Here is a 17,263-nt window from a genome sequence, read left to right on the forward strand (position 1 = left end):
TGTCCTAAAATCCTCTGTATGTGTGTTTACATGCACATCCATGTCTCTGTACGTGTGTTTACATGCACATCCATGTCTCTGTATGTGTTTAAATGCACACCCATGTCTCTGTATGTGTTTACATGCACACCCATGTCTCTGTGTGTTGAAATGCACACCCATGTCTCTGTATGTGTGCTTAAATGCACATCCATGCACACCCATGTCTCTGTATGTTTGTTTAAATGCACACCCATGTCTCTGTGTGTTTACATGCACGTACATGTCTCTGTGTGTTGAAATGCACATCCATGTCTGTGTGTTTACATGCACACCCATGTCTCTGTATGCATGTTTACATGCACATCCATGTCTCTGTATGTGTGTTTACATGCACATCCATGTCTCTGTGTGTTTACATGCACACCCATGTCTGTATGTGTGTTTACATGCACATCCATGTCTCTGTATGTGTGTTTACATGCACATCCATGTCTCTGTATGTGTTTACATGCACGTCCATGTCTCTGTATGTGTTTACATGCACATCCATGTCTCTGTGTGTTGAAATGCACATCCATGTCTCTGTATGTGTGTTTACATGCACATCGATGTCTCTGTATGTGTGTTGAAATGCACATCCATGTCTCTGTATGTGTGTTGAAATGCACATCCATGCTTTCTCTTTTCATTAGTATTGTCCATTAACCCTTCAGGGAATTTATGGGTATGTGTGTGTTTTTTGTTGGTTTTTTTTTTTTTTTTTTTTTTTTTTTTGGGGGGGGGGTCTTTTTGTTTTGTTCAGTTTTGTCTCAGCTGAGAACAGAACAGTTGGGTCAGGATGTCTGAAAGAGGACTTAAACTGTCATGTTCCATCTGTCCCATTGTCTGCACACTTCCAGTTGCATCAACCAACCACAGCTTACATCCAGTCCCACACACAGCCCACATCAGTCCCACACACAGCACACATCCAGTCCCACACAGCCTACATCCAGTCCCACACAGCACACATCCAGTCCCACACAGCCCACATCCAGTCCCACACACAGCACACATCCAGTCCCACACAGCCCACATCCAGTCCCACACACAGCACACATTCAGTCCCACACACAGCCCACATCCAGTCCCACACACAGCACACATTCAGTCCCTCACACAGCCCACATCCAGTCTCACACAGCCCACATCCAGTCCCACACACAGCACACATTCAGTCCCACACACATCCAGTCCCACACACATCCAGTCCACCATACAGCCCACATCCAGTCCCACACAGCCCACATCCAGTCCCACACAGCCCACATCCAGTCCCACACACATCCAGTCCACCATACAGCCCACATCCAGTCCCACACAGCCCACATCCAGTCCCACACACAGTCCACCATACAGCCCACATCCAGTCCCACACACAGCCCACATCCAGTCCACCATACAGCCCACATCCAGTCCTACACACAGCCCACATCCAGTCCTACACACATCCAGCCCACCACACAGCCCACATCCAGTCCCACACACATCCAGTCCCACACACAGCCCACATCCAGTCCCACACACAGCCCACATCCAGTCCACCATACAGCACACATCCAGTCCACCACACAGCCCACATCCAGTCCTACACACATCCAGTCCCACACAGCACACATCCAGTCCCACACACAGCCCACATCCAGTCCCACACACATCACACATCCAGTCCACCATACAGCCCACATCCAGTCCACCATACATCCCCACACAGCCCACATCCAGTCCCACACACAGCCCACATCCAGTCCACCATACATCCCCACACAGCCCACATCCAGTCCCACACAGCCCACACCCAGTCCCACACAGCCCACATCCAGTCCCACACACATCACACATCAAGTCCACACCCAGTCCCACACAGCCCACATCCAGTCCCACACACATCACACATCCAGTCCCACACAGCCCACATCCAGTCCCACATCCAGTCCCACACACACACACTACAGCTTGGTATATGGGTTGTCCCAGCACCTACAATCCACAGGGAGTGATGACTTTGACATTCACTGATTTATTTTCAGTTTAAAGCACATGTTCTGTGGTGACGATGGATCAGTCCACATCCACTCTTTCAACACTTGCTTCACAGTGTACTACCCACACATCTGGATCTACAGGCTGCACAGAAAACTGGGCACGCACATCTGCCTGATTGCATCATTTGCACAAGTTGTATGCACATCTGTGTACCAAGTTTGACCCGGAAGCAAAAACTCGCCACCAATGTTCTAAGGGAAAAAAACTCATAATTCTACCCAGCGATCACCCATCTATCTCTAGAGTAACTTCCCTTGAACTTAACCCAGTTTATTAATTGGTAGAATCCACTACGTGGAAACAACACATTTCACACCAGTCACTTTGCTGCGAAGATGGCATTAGAGAGAACAAGTTGGGTGGTCGCGTCACTTGAAGTGCTTTAAGAGGTTATTCCAAGTGGTTTTGTTGACAAGCAAAGCAATTCAGAAAATAACGAGAATTACAGAGAAAATGAAGACAATTTACGTGCAGACTGAGTCATTAGGGATGAAAGTGAAAATAATGAGGAAACAATACTGATAGGACTTGTGTTGAATATGACAGTGTTTGCCTCTTGACATTTTTGTTGTATTTTGTTTTATGTGCAAGTGTGTGAAGCTGAATTTTAAATCAGTGTTCAAGATTAACTCTTTGAATGTTTGAGGTGTGTGAACGATTAAATCGTTGAGTATACATTATTTTGTAATGTTTTAACACACTCCTGTGCACGTTTTGTGTGGAATGCAAGTTTTGCTCTTTTTTTTCTTCTCTACTTCAGGTACAGCTAATACAACAGAGAAAAAAAAAACACTTACACAAATACAATAGTGTGGTAGAAGAGAGTTTTCTTTCCAAAGGTACCATACACTTATTTTGAATCTGTAAACGATGGTAAAAAATCGCCACAAATTTTTGTTGTTGTTGTTTCTTTAAGCCTGTTTCCAGGCTTCACATGGCCACCAAGTGCCCAGCATGAGGTGAAAATCCACCCAACTCAGGTTTGCGGTAATAGAATTAATCATTAATGCCACTGGATTCTGTTCACACTTTGACACTGTTTAATCACTCATACCACTGTATTCTGTATACATTTGGACACCTCATTGACACTGTTTAATCACTCATAGCACTGTATTCTGTACACACTTTGACACCTTGACATTGTTTAATCACTCATACCACTGTATTCTGTTCACACTTTGACACCACCTTGACACTGTTTAACCACTCATACTACTGTATTCTGTACACACTTTGACACCTTGACACTGATCACTCATACCACTGTATTCTGTACACACTTTGACACCACCTTGACACTGTTTAACCACTCATGCCAATGTATTCTGTACACACTTTGACACCTTGACACTGATCACTCATACCACTGTATTCTGTACACACTTTGACACCACCTTGACACTGTTTAACCACTCATGCCAATGTATTCTGTACACACTTTGACACTGTTTAACCACTCATACTACTGTATTCTGTACACACTTTGACACCACCTTGACACTGTTTAATCCGTCATTCCACACCACTGATTCCCCGTCCACCAGATGCCTCACGAGTCCACAGTGAAACACGAGGACATTGTGACACGCGACATGCGCCGACTGTCCATGTGCAACCGCAGCCGCACCATCTGCGACACGCCGGAGGAGGAGACCGCTCGGCCCCCGCTGTCCCGCGACAGCAGTGTGGGGGGGCTGCCCCACCCCTTCGCCGAGACCCCCCAGAGCGTCACGCAGGTGGGCGACTGTCTGCTGGAGGAGGACGACGGAGGGGAGAGTGTCGCTTCCGATTCCATCGACGGCTGAAATGGCGCCCGTCGTCGCTGTCCGTGATGACACCGATGGGGGTTTTTCCCCGGGTGTCACTGATAATTTTCTCAGGCATTAGTGGACTGTCATTGCTCTCTCTCTCTCTCTCTCTCTCTCGCATTTGCTATCTTTGCTTGGTGTGTCATTGTCAGATTTTTGTGATCATTAGGTGTGCTTTTTTTCCTCTGTATATTTCTTTTTTTCAGGTTGTTAGGATCACAAAAGTTTCCGGGGGTTAGGGCAGTGTTGGAGTTCTTGCCCTTGATAGGGCGCCACCTCCAAATTATGGTGGAGCAAGTAAGTCAGCTGCCTCTGAACCAATGTTTCAATTAAGCAGATCAGGGTTTTCTGGTTTGCTTTAATTCGGCACCTCCTTGTTGTGTGGGTTTATTTCGGATTTTGCTTCTACAATGCAGTTTGGGTTCTGGTCATTGTGTCTTTTGCCACTGGTACAAACTTGGATCCTGTGTGACCAGTTTAGTGGAGGAGAATCCAACACAGAAAAGCGATGTGTCCATTTTTGGAATGGATGCACAATACATTATGTCACAAACCATTCATTTTTCCTCAGAGGTGAGTGAAAATGTCACACAGCATGTACTGTCTGTCGGAAAATAAAATCCCTCCGTCCCTCACACACAACACGTACACGCACAAGGTACACATGAGTAAATAATTTTAATCTCTATGCTTCTGTCTCATATAAGCAGCACATAAATGCATCGGAATCACCTCCCAAAACTTTTTAATGCATTGATATGTGTCACAACTCTTGACCTAGTATTTACAATGTATTTTTCACAAAGGAAAAAAAAACCCCAGATACTTGCAACCCAAAGCTGTGCATCAATATGTTTCTCAGAAAAAAAAACCTGAATTTGTTCATTATTTCCTCCTTTTTATGCCTTTTTTTTCTGTTTTTCCATTTTGCTGTGTTTTTGTTTTTTTGCTTTTTCATTTTTTTTTTCATGGTGGTGAAGGCAGGCATGGTGGGTCCAAGCACTGCAGACACACACACACTGTCAGAAAGTTGTGTCAGCACATCTCAGTCCCCCCACGTCCCACACACACTGTGTTCACCAGACCTTGTCCCACAGCGACATGTGGATGGACAGACATTCAGTCATCAGTTTTGAGACTGGACCCTTTTATGGCCACACTCCTTGTGCCACAGAAAGTATCACAGTGGCAGTTATTAACCATGATGCACAGCTATAATCATGACTATACTTGGTACTTATAATTGTGCAATGACATTTCCTGTGAGCGAGTCACTTTAAAATACAGTGATCCTGACCACTAACTGTTGTGCAGACCTATGTCTTGTGGGTTTCACTTTTAACAAACTTGTTCATGTGTTTGTTCAATGTAAACCTTTTCTTCTCATCTTGGTCACTTTAGATAGATATATATAAACTGCCTGTACACATACCTGTAAACATGAATTAACACTAACACAAACAAGATATTAGATAAAATACAACAAAAACTCTGCTTACATGAACCCAAGAAGTGTTGATTTCCAAGTTATTGCCCTTCATTCGTGTATGTTATGGCAGATAGAGGTAGTTACCCCAATCATTTGGTTATCAGTGAACATTATTTGAAAAGAAAAATGAAAAACTACATGAACTATGGACGTAGGTACTTTAAGTGTATGATTCTGCTGTCTGTTCACAGCATTGCTGGCAGCAGCTGGATCTTCAGTTAAAAAGATAAATAATTTTTTTTAATGAAGAAAAAAAAATAGGAAAAGATAAAAGATGTTTCCCTTTTTCATAAATTAAATCTGATTAACATTAGTTTTTTTTTCTTGTTTCTTTTGATTATAATGGTTAAAATTGGAGCTTTTCATATTTGGTGGCATTTTCCAAATACTAGTACTCATTATTTTCCAAATACTCTTCTTTTTTTTTTTTTAATTAGAATCTGTTTAAATCGCTTGGTTTAGTCTTTTCCAGTCAAATCTGTTTTTGACCCAAAATGATTAATTTATGTACTTTGATGTACAGATTTAGGATGAAAGAGATTCCAGATCTGGTGCCCATGATTGATGAATACTGCTGGGATGTCAGGTTTAAGAGTCCAATCTGATATCATGTGATAAAAACGCCATTCAAGGTTATGATGTGCAAGACAAGCTATTGAAATGTGAAAGTATCAAAAACTACATCAGTACATATTAAAAGAAAAAAGTTAAACAATGAAATCAGCTGGAGAAGTAAATCTTGATCACTGACCAAGGATTTTTTTTTTTTTTTTTTTTTTGTGTGTGTGTGTGTGTGTGTAATGTGCTTTAACTTGTGGAAATGTGTTAAATGACATTTGATGTCTGTACAGTGTCAGGATGTGTTCTCAGGTGTAGTCTACACAGTAATCCAACCATTGTTCATTCCCATCATCATATACCATGTGAGGTTTGTGCATGACATGTTTTGCTTTGCCATGCTTTGATAATCAGTGGTGTTTGGTTTTTTTATTATAGCCACTAGGTATGCCTTTATTTTGCCTTTTCCACATGCTGCTACTTAAGATTTTCAAAGCTGTATTATTTCATGAACAAAAAGGCAAGATAAATATATATATTTCATGTATACACCTTTGGAAAAGAGCCTTGACTGATATGGAATCTGTAAAGAAGAATAGAGCATTTTTTGTAAGCAAGGGAACAGAAGAAATGTCTGAAGAAAAAGCTTTACCTTTGTGACAGTAAATGTTTTATATTCTGTTTTGATAGTCTTCACATAGCTGACAGGTATGGACGGTATATGTCACTTCTGTGACTGGTACAGTGCTTTTACACTTTTCATGTTTGGATGTAGAGTTTGTGGAGTGTCTATTTTAGAGTTTATGTAACGCTGAACATAGTGACATTTCTATGGTTTGTTACACAACTAGTGCGTGTTAGTGATAAGGAAATAGGGTGTGACATTCTGTGATTGTGACAGAACTCCATAGAGACGGTCAATGTTTGTGCTGTTAAGGAAATAGGGTGTGATATTCTGTGATTGTGACAGAACTCCATAGAGACGGTCAATGTTTGTGTTGTTAAGGAAATAGGGTGTGACATAACTCCATAGAGACGGTCAATGTTTGTGTTGTTAAAGAAATAGGGTGTGATATTCTGTGATTGACAGAACATGTTTGTGTTAAGGAAATAGGGTGTGATATTCTGTGAATGTGACAGAACTCCATAGAGAATGTTTGTGTTGTTAATGAAATAGGGTGTGACATTCTGATTGTGACAGAACTCCATAGAGACAACTCCATAGAGACGGTCAATGTTTGTGTTGTTAATGAAATAGGGTGTGATATTATGTGATTGTGACAGAACTCCATAGAGACGGTCATTTGTGTTAAGGAAATAGTGTGATATTCTGTGATTGTGATGTAACTCCATAGAGACAGTCATTTGTGTTAATGAAATAGGGTGTGATATTCTGTGATTGTGACAGAACTCCATAGACAGTCAATGTTTGTGTTAAGGAAATAGGGTGTGATATTCTGCGATTGTGACAGAACTCCATAGACAGGCAATGTTTGTGTTAAGGAAATAGGGTGTGATATTCTGCGATTGTGACAGAACTCCATAGACAGTTAATGAAACAATCTGTTACATTTCTCCGAGATGTGATAGAACTGGAGGGTTAATGTTTGTGATATAATCTGCACTTTAATGGTTATGAAGATTCAATGTTTATGACAGTTGTTGATACTTTGAGTGGGTTTATTTAATGATGATATGCCTCCTGGTCAGTGGGGTTGCAACATATTTCAGGAGCTGTGATAGATGTGTAGACATTCCCCTTGTTTCAGAATTCATTTTGCAAGGCTAGTAAGAATATGTTGAGAATTTTCTTTGGGTTTATTTGCTAGAGTTTTAAGATGTTTGATTGAGACAGTTCCATACATGAATACTAAAGTCACAATATTCATGAATGACAGTGCACGTTTTCACATGACAAGATTTATTTGTCCCAACTTTTCACAATTAATGTTTATGTCCATCTCATGTTTTCACTCTACAACATTTTTTTTTTTTTATTACTGGAAATGACAAAATACAATGAACATGACTATTACAACATAGTATTATGTGCTGAATAATAGACCACATCGACAGATTGAAGGTTTGAAATGAATTACATTCAGTCATATCAAAAGCTGAATATGAGATTATTTTGATTAGCTTACAACATGATTATTTTCAGATTCCCTCTGAGATTATTTTCAAAGCTCACTAATGACGAGACATTTTCTTCTTAAAATTGGGTGTCTGTCTTGAATCTAAATCACCAGTTCTCTCTTTCTGTGTGTAAGATTATTGATACAATGATTATGTGCATGCTCCCGAGACAAATGCACATTTACTTTCAGTGCACAGAGGAGAGAATGTGTACACACTGTTTTAGTAATTTTCAAATGAACAGATTAATTTTTTTAATCTAGATCAGTCTTTCAAATTCATTTTTATGCCAGAATCTCTGCTGCTCTATATTTCAGAATCAAAGTTTTATCCACAAACTTATATTCAGTTTCTTAACATATTTTTTATAACCCCTGTTTATTTTGCTACCCATTTTCACCTCAGTACTTTTATTTGCATTGAATCTTTTCATATTTCTGTCAGTGACTTCCAAGTTGTGGACAGTGTTGGTTTTTCTGTTGGACTGATTATGAAGGAGAGTGCGCATGCACGTTTTCTTCGTGCATACAAGGGGGGGGGGGGGGGGGGGGGGGGGGGGGGGGGGTGGACAGATAAATGGTAATCACCTGTTCTACCTTAGTCACCTTATATGTTACCTTGGAATCCAATGCTGTCATAAGATAATACCTTTCACTTGACTTATTATTGTAAATGATTATGGTTGTCTTGACTAAAAGCTCAAATGTTCCAAATCTTAAGACTTATCTTTTTCAGATTTTTGCCAATAGTGAGGAGACATACTTTGGAAATTGTGAAAAGGATTTTCAGAAACACTGAAACTGAAAATATATTTAGAATGAAGTTGGGCTACCCAACAGTGAAAAGCATATCCCACAGTATACATGGTGGTTGGGGGGTTTTCAGTGCATGTGGGGTGTGTTGTTTTCACAGAATATATCACTGCCATGACAACAGAACTGCGAAAACACATGCACCCAATGTTTTGTACACACCTTTGATTCTCAAACACAGCATAATACAAAGTACAATGGTTTCTGATATGTCAGTTGTCCTGGACCAAATGTGTTGGCTATGGTCCCAAACATCTTTACTTGTTGATGTGATAGTTAAACTTACTTCAAATATTGTTCTTATTTTCCTGTTTGATGGAATTTTTTTTGTTGTTTTTTCTGGTTATCAATGTGTAAGATGGTGCAGACTTTTCATGTTATTTTGTGTGCTGTGCTAGCTGGATGTAGTCTTTGTGGTGGTGGTGGTGGTTTTGGCATGAACTGGACATACATTCCTAGGCCAGGTCAATATACATAGCATTTATAGATGTGTACTCAAGTTGTGACCTTTGTGTATCTTTGGCTGTATATGGACCATTAGTATTTTGCCACAGACAGGTTTAGATAAAGCGTTATTCTTGGTACAGGTCTTTTGTTTCAGGTGGTGTGGACCATTAACTGCCAACTACACTCCCCACACCACCCCCAACTGCACTACCCCCCCCCCCCACACACACACACACACCCCAACTACACTTCCCCACACACACACACACCCCCAACTACACTTCCCCCCCCCCCCCCCACACACACACCCCAGCTACACTTCCCCCCCCCCCCACACCACCACCCCCCCCCAGCTACACTTCCCCCCCCCCCCCCACACACACACACACACACACACCCCAGCTACACCCCTAGGCTCCCTCAACTACACTTCCCCCCCCCCCCCCACACACACACACACACACACACACCCCAGCTACACCCCTAGGCTCCCTCAACTACACCTCCCCCCCCCCCCCCCCCCCCACACACACACACCCCAGCTATAACTCCCCAACACCCCAACTACACTTCCCCCCCCCCCCACACACACACACACCCCAAAACACACTCCCCACATCCCCAGCTACACTTCCCCCCCCACACACACACACCAGCTACACTCCCCCCACACCCCAACTACACTCCTCCAAACCCTTAACTACACTCCCCCACCCACACACACATACCCCAACTACACTCCCCCAAACCCTTAACTACACTTCCCCCCCACACACACACACCAGCTACATTCCCCCACACCCCCAACTACACTCCCCCACCCACACACCCCAGCTCTCCCAGCTACACTCCCCCACACCCACAACTACACTCCCCCCACACACACCCCAAAACACTCCCCACACCCCCAACTACACACACACCCCATCTCCACTCCCCCCCGCCCCCCCCCCCACACACACACACCCCAGCTACATTCCCCCAACTACACTGCTCCACACTCTCCCAAACCCCACTCCCCAAGTGTAGCTGGGGTGTGTGTGTGGGGGGGAAGTGTAGTTTGGGGTGTTGGGGAGTGTTGCTGGTGTGTGGGGGGGAGTGTAGCTGGTGTGTGTGTGGGGGGGGAGTGTAGCTGGGGGGTGGGGGTGGGGGGAGTGTAGCTGGTGTGTGTGTGGGGGGGGAAGTGTAGCTGGTGTGTGTGTGTGTGAGTATACTTAAGGGTTTGGGGGAGTATAGTTCAGGTATGGGGGGGGGGGGGGGGAGAGTGTAGCTGGGGGCATGGGGGAGCTACATCACCCCACACCCCAAACTACACTTCCCAACACACACACACCAGCTACACTCCCCCACACCCCAAACTACACTTCCCACACACACACCCCAGCTCCACTCCCACACTCTCCCAACTACACTCCTACACACCTCCAGCTACACCCCTAGGCTCCCTCAGCTACATTCCCCCACCCCACACCCCCAACTACACTACCCCCCACCCCCAAGTACACTCCCCCACACACACACACTCCAGCTACATTCCCCCGCACCCCAAACTACACTCCCCCACACCCCCAACTACACTCCCCCACCCACACACCCCAGCTCTCCCAGCTACACTCCCCCCACACACACCCCCCAAAACACATTCCACTACACCCTTAACTACACTCCCACACCCCCAACTACACACACACACCCCATCTCCACTCCCCCCCGCCCCCCCCCCCACACACCCACCCCAGCTACATTCCCCCAACTACACTGCTCCACACTCTCCCAAACCCCACTCCCCAAGTGTAGCTGGGGTGTGTGTGTGGGGGGGAAGTGTAGTTTGGGGTGTTGGGGAGTGTTGCTGGTGTGTGTGGGGGAGTGTAGCTGGTGTGTGGGGGGAGTGGGGGTGGGGGGAGTGTAGCTGGTGTGTGTGTGGGGGGGGGGGAAGTGTAGCTGGTGTGTGTGTGTGTGTGAGTATACTTAAGGGTTTGGGGGAGTATAGTTCGGGTATGGGGGGGGGGGGAGAGTGTAGCTGGGGGCATGGGGGAGCTACATCACCCCACACCCCAAACTACACTTCCCAACACACACACACCAGCTACACTCCCCCACACCCCAAACTACACTTCCCACACACACACCCCAGCTACACTCCCCCAAACCCTTAACTACACTTCCCCACACACACACCCCAGCTCCACTCCCACACTCTCCCAACTACACTCCTACACACCTCCAGCTACACCCCTAGGCTCCCTCAGCTACATTCCCCCACCCCACACCCCCAGCTACTCCCACACACCCCAAAACAAACTCCCCCCACCCCCAAGTACACTCCCCCACACACACACTCCAGCTACATTCCCCCGCACCCCAAACTACACTTCCCCCACACCCCCAACTACACTCCCCCACCCACACACCCCAGCTCTCCCAGCTACACTCCCCCACACCCACAACTACACTCCCCCCACACACACCCCAAAACACACTCCACTACACCCTTAACTACACTCCCAACACCCCCAACTACACACACACCCCATCTCCACTCCCCCCCGCCCGCCCCCCCCACACACACACCCCCCAGCTACATTCCCCCAACTACACTGCTCCACACTCTCCCAAACCCCACTCCCCAAGTGTAGCTGGGGTGTGTGTGTGGGGGGGAAGTGTAGTTTGGGGTGTGGGGGGGAGTGTAGGTGTGTGTGTGGGGGGGGAGTGTAGCTGGGGGGGGTGTGTGGGGGGGGGGGGGGGGGAAGTGTAGCTGGTGTGTGTGTGTGTGAGTATACTTAAGGGTTTGGGGGGAGTATAGTTCAGGTATGGGGGGGGGGGGAGAGTGTAGCTGGGGGAGCTACATCACCCCACACCCCAAACTACACTTCCCAACACACACACACCAGCTACACTCCCCCACACCCCAAACTACACTTCCCACACACACACCCCAGCTACACTCCCCCAAACCCTTAACTACATTCCCCCACCCCACACCCCCAGCTACTCCCACACCCCAAAACAAACTCCCCACACCCCCAACTACACTACCCCCCACCCCCAAGTACACTCCCCCACACACACACTCCAGCTACATTCCCCCGCACCCCAAACTACACTTCCCACACACACCCCAGCTACACTCCCCCAGTTACATACCTACACACACCCAGCTATACCCCCACCCCACACCCAACTACACTCCCACACACACACCAGCTACATGCCACCACTACACTTCCCCACACACCCCAAACTACACTTAGACACTCCGAAACACACTCCCCCCCCCCCCCCCCCCCCCCCCCCCCCCCCCACACACACACACACACACACAAGCTACACTCCTCCAAACCCTTAACTACACTTTCCCCCAACTACACTCCCCACACCCCCAACTACACCCCATCTCCACTCCCCACACTCTGTGTGTAGGGGGAAGTGTAGTTTGGGGTGTGGGGGAGTGTAGCTGGGGTGTGTGTGTGGGGGAAGTGTAGTTTGGGGTGTGGGGGAGTATAGTTGGGGTGGGAGTGTAGCTGGGGGCATGGGGGAGCTACATCACCCCACACCCCAAACTACACTCCCCCACACCCCCAAACTTCACTCACACACACCCACACCCCAAACTACACTTCCCCCACTCACACACCCCAGCTACACTTCCCCCAAACCCTTAACTACACTTCCCCCACACACACCCCAGCTACATTCCCTCAACTACACTCCCCCAGCTACACTCCCGCACACACACCCGAAAACACACTCCCCCACACCTCCATTCCCCCCCCACACACACCAGCTACATTCCCGTATTCTATGTGTGGTGGGGTTTCTTTTTTTTGGGGGGGGGGAAGTGTAGTTTGGAGTGTTGCTGGTGTGTTGGGGGGAGGGAAGTGTAGTTTGTGGGGGGGGGGGGGGGAGTGTAGTTGGTGTGGGGGGAGTGTAGCTTGTGTGTGTGGGAGTATACTTAAGGGTTTCGGGGGGGTGTGGCGGGGGAGTGTAGCTGGGGGCATGGGAGGGAGCTACATCACCCCACACCCCAAACTACACTTCCCGCACACACACCCCTAACTACACTCCCCAAAACACTCCCCAAAACACTCCCCACTCCCCCAAACCCCACACACACCCCTACTCTGTGTGGGGGCGGAAGTGTAGTTTGGGGGGGGGGGGTGTAGTTGGTGTGGGGGGAGTGTAGCTGGGGGTGTTGAGGAAGTGTAGTTGGTGTGTGTGTGTGTGGGAATATACCTAAGGGTTTGGGTGAGTATAGTTGGGGTGTGGGGGGGGAGGGTAGCTGGAGGCATGGGGGAGGTACATCACCCCAAACTACACCAGCTACACTCCCCCACACTCCAGCTACACCCCCAAAACAAACTCCTCACACCCCCCAGCTACACTCCCCACGCCACTTCCCCCCACACACACACCCCAGCTATAACTCCCCCAACCCCCCCCCAAACTACACTGCTCCACACTCCCCCAAACCCCACTCCCCTAGTGTGTGGGAGCTACATCACCCCAAACTACACTTCCCACACCCCAAACTACACTTCCCCCCCACACACACACACCCCAGCTACACTTCCCCCCCCTCTGTGGGGGGGGGGGGGGAAGTGTAGTTTGGGGTGTGGAGGGAGTGTAGCTGGTGGGGGGGAAGTGTAGTTGGGGTGTGGGTAGCTGGAGGCATGGGGGAGCTACATCACCCCAAACTACACTTCCCCCCTCACACACACACCCCAGCTACACTCCCCCAAACCCCACTCCCCTAGTGTGTGGGGGAGTGTAGTGTTTGGGGGAGTATGGGGGGGGGGGAGTGTAGCTGGGGGAGCTACATCACCCCCAAACTACACTTCCCACACACCCCAGCTACACTCCCCCCTCCCCCCCCCCCCCCCACTACACTTCCCCCACTCTGGTGTAGCTGAGGGGGGGGGTGTAGTGTGGGGGGGATGTGGGGGGAGTAGCTGGGGTGTGTGGGGGGGGGGAGTATTGGGGGTGTGTGTGTGGGGGGGAAGTGTAGTTTGGGGTGTGGAGGCAGTGTAGCTGGTGTGGGGGGAGCGTAGGGGTGTGAGTGTGGGGGGGAGTGTAGTTTTGGGGGGTGTGTGGGGGGAAGTGTAGTTTGGGGTGTTGGGGAGTGTTGCTGGTGTGTGTGGGGAAGTGTAGTTGGGGTGTGTGTGGGGGGAAGTGTAGTTTGGGGTGTTGGGGAGTGTTGCTGGTGTGTGTGGGGAAGTGTAGTTGGGGTGTGGAGGGAGTGTAGCTGGTGTGTGGGGGGGGGGGGAGTGTAGTTGGTGTGGGGGGAGTGTAGCTGGTGTGTGTGTGGGAATATACCTAAGGGTTTGGGTGCGTATAGTTGGGGTGTGGGGGGGAGGGTAGCTGGAGGCATGGGGGAGCTACATCACCCCACACCCCAAACTACACTTCCAACACACACACACACACACCCCAGCTACACTCCCCCACACCCCAAACTACACTTCCCACACACACACACCCCCCAGCTACACTCCCCCACACCCCAAACTACACTTCCCCCACACACACACCCCAGCTACACCCCCACACCCCAAACTACACTTCCCCCCCCACACACACACCCCTGCTACACTCCCCCACACCCCAAACTACACTTCCCCCACACACACCCCCCAGCTACTCCCCCACACCCCAAACTACACTTCCCCCCACACACACACACCCCAGCTACACTCCCCCACACCCCAAACTACACTTCCCCCACACACACCCCCCAGCTACACTCCCCCACACCCCAAACTACACTTCCCCCCACACACACACACACCCCAGCTGCACTCCCCCACACCCCAAACTACACTCCCCCAAACCCTTAACTACACTTCCCCACACACACACACCCCAGCTACACTCCCACACACCCCCAACTACACTCCCCCCCGCCCCCAATTGTACTCCCCCAAACCCTTAAAGCCTGAACTGGACTATAAATGGCGGGCGATTTGAATCGAGCCAGTTTCTCACCAGAGTCTGACACTGTGACGTCAGTGAAGGTTTATTCAAAATAAAAGCCTAATAAAGCTACGGTTTGGCTTCATTTATGGCAGAGAGCGAGATTTGCCTAGCAGCTTCCAATCTAGACCTGAATTGACTTTGGAAAGTACAAAATGTGTCAGCTACACGTAATACAAAATTTGAATGCAGAGAAAAGGGGCGCAACCGAAACCTTGCTCTCTCCCCCACACACATACCCCAGCTACACTCCCACTCTCCCAACTACACTCCCATCCCCACACACCCAACTACACACCCCAGCTACACTCCCGTACACTCCCGTACACTGTGATGAGCGGGAACAAACAGGGCGAAATTGTAACATTTGGCATCTCTGCAGCCAGGACCTTAACACGCCCTCACAGTGCACCCCGCACCCCAGGCCGCTCCTCTCCCACCCCCAGTAAGGGCCTCGCATGACTGGTACAACCTCAGTCTCCTTACAGCCAGGACCCCCCATCACTCCCCCCACCCCCAGGAAGGGCCTTGCATGACTGGTACAACCTCAGTCTCCTTACAGCCAGGACCCCCCTTCACCCCCACCCCACCCCCCCACACACACACACACACACACCCAGTAAGGGCCTCACATGACTGGTACAACCTCAGTCTCCTTACAGCCAGGACCCCCCTTCACCCACCACCCCCCACCCCCAGGAAGGGCCTCGCATGACTGGTACAACCTCAGTCTCCTTACAGCCAGGACCCCCCCACCCCCAGGAAGGGCTTCGCATGACTGGTACAACCTCAGTCTCCTTACAGCCAGGACCCCCCTTCAACCCCCCCCCCCCCCCCACACACACCCAGGAAGGGCCTCATATGACTGGTACAACCAGTGTCTTCACAGCCCCCCCCCCCCAACACACACCTCACAGTGTCCCAGATCCTCCCGGTGCGGCCTGACTGGGCTGAAGGACCACCTCCACACGGCCAGACGCCTGGCCACCCGCGGCCAGGGTCTGCACAGCCAGGCAGTGCGGGGGGCGGGGGGGCAGGCGGGGGGCGACGGGGACGGTGGTGGTGGACAGGCGGGGGTTGTGGGGCTGCTGGCACACCCGTCCGTTCAGGAAGATCTGGACACAGCCCTCGGCCTCGTCACACACACGTCACATGCCACCCCCACACGTCACTGACACGTTACTCTTGCCCACCGCCCACACTCACACAACACCACACAGTAACACACAGCACAGTTTTCAGTTTCAGTAGTTCAAGGAGGCGTGCCAAGGTGCCAAGCAGACACCTGACCAGCAGCGTAACCCAACGCGCTTAGTCAGGCCTTGAGAAAAAAAATAATATAGAGAGAGAGAGATAAGCTTACATAAATAAATAATAATTATGATATAAAAAAAAAAAGGTAGTAGCAATGAAATAATAAAATAATAAATAAATAAGACAACAATGATGATAAATAAGCAAATAAATGTAAAACATAAGACACACATTCACACATACACCCACACATGCATAACAGATATGCACCAAACGCGCAGTTTCACAGATATGAAAGCACAGTCAAATACATATAAACGTACATGAGCTCCCACACACACACATTTCTAGTCTATATATAGCAGCTTCCACAGCACACACAAACACAAACACACACACATGAACGCTTACTTGTACAAACACACACACGCCCATATCTCCCACCCCCAACCCTACACACATATATACAAAGATATATATATATAATATATATGTTCCAATATCCTGTTGCTCCCACAGTGTAGGCATGCATACACTCACATACCTCATCCTCTGCCCCACCTCCTCCCTGCACCCCCACCTCCCCCCCCCAACACACACACACACACGCACAGAACTCTCCTGACACTTGTGTACACTTACACTCTCACGCATGCACAAACGCACTCAAAAACAGACCCACACAAACATACACACACGCACAGAGGCTGCCACCG

At 48.6% G+C, this 17,263-nt stretch overlaps 2 protein-coding genes across 9 annotated transcripts in view; one reads left to right on the forward strand and one right to left on the reverse strand.

Moving 5' to 3' along the window:
• The window catches only part of LOC143293920 (cytosolic purine 5'-nucleotidase-like), a 211,454-nt gene extending 206,487 nt beyond the window's left edge, over positions 1-4,967 (forward strand). For all 4 annotated transcript variants that reach the window (XM_076605305.1, XM_076605307.1, XM_076605306.1 and 1 more), the window contains one exon: positions 3,615-4,967. In XM_076605305.1, the coding sequence (XP_076461420.1) occupies positions 3,615-3,875 (261 nt within the window). In that variant the 3' untranslated portion in view covers positions 3,876-4,967. The remainder of the gene's footprint in view (positions 1-3,614) is intronic.
• Positions 3,802-17,263, reverse strand: part of LOC143293919 (uncharacterized) — a 47,824-nt gene continuing 34,362 nt past the window's right edge. For all 5 annotated transcript variants that reach the window (XM_076605299.1, XM_076605300.1, XM_076605304.1 and 2 more), the window contains 2 exons: positions 16,204-16,408; positions 3,802-3,934 (listed from right to left, as the gene is read on the reverse strand). In XM_076605299.1, coding sequence (XP_076461414.1) covers positions 16,205-16,408 — 204 coding nt within the window. In that variant the 3' untranslated portion in view covers positions 3,802-3,934; position 16,204. The remainder of the gene's footprint in view (positions 3,935-16,203; positions 16,409-17,263) is intronic.

Source organism: Babylonia areolata, chromosome 19, assembly GCF_041734735.1.
Source record: "Babylonia areolata isolate BAREFJ2019XMU chromosome 19, ASM4173473v1, whole genome shotgun sequence".
In the NCBI taxonomy this organism is placed as follows: Eukaryota; Metazoa; Mollusca; class Gastropoda; order Neogastropoda; family Buccinidae; genus Babylonia; species Babylonia areolata.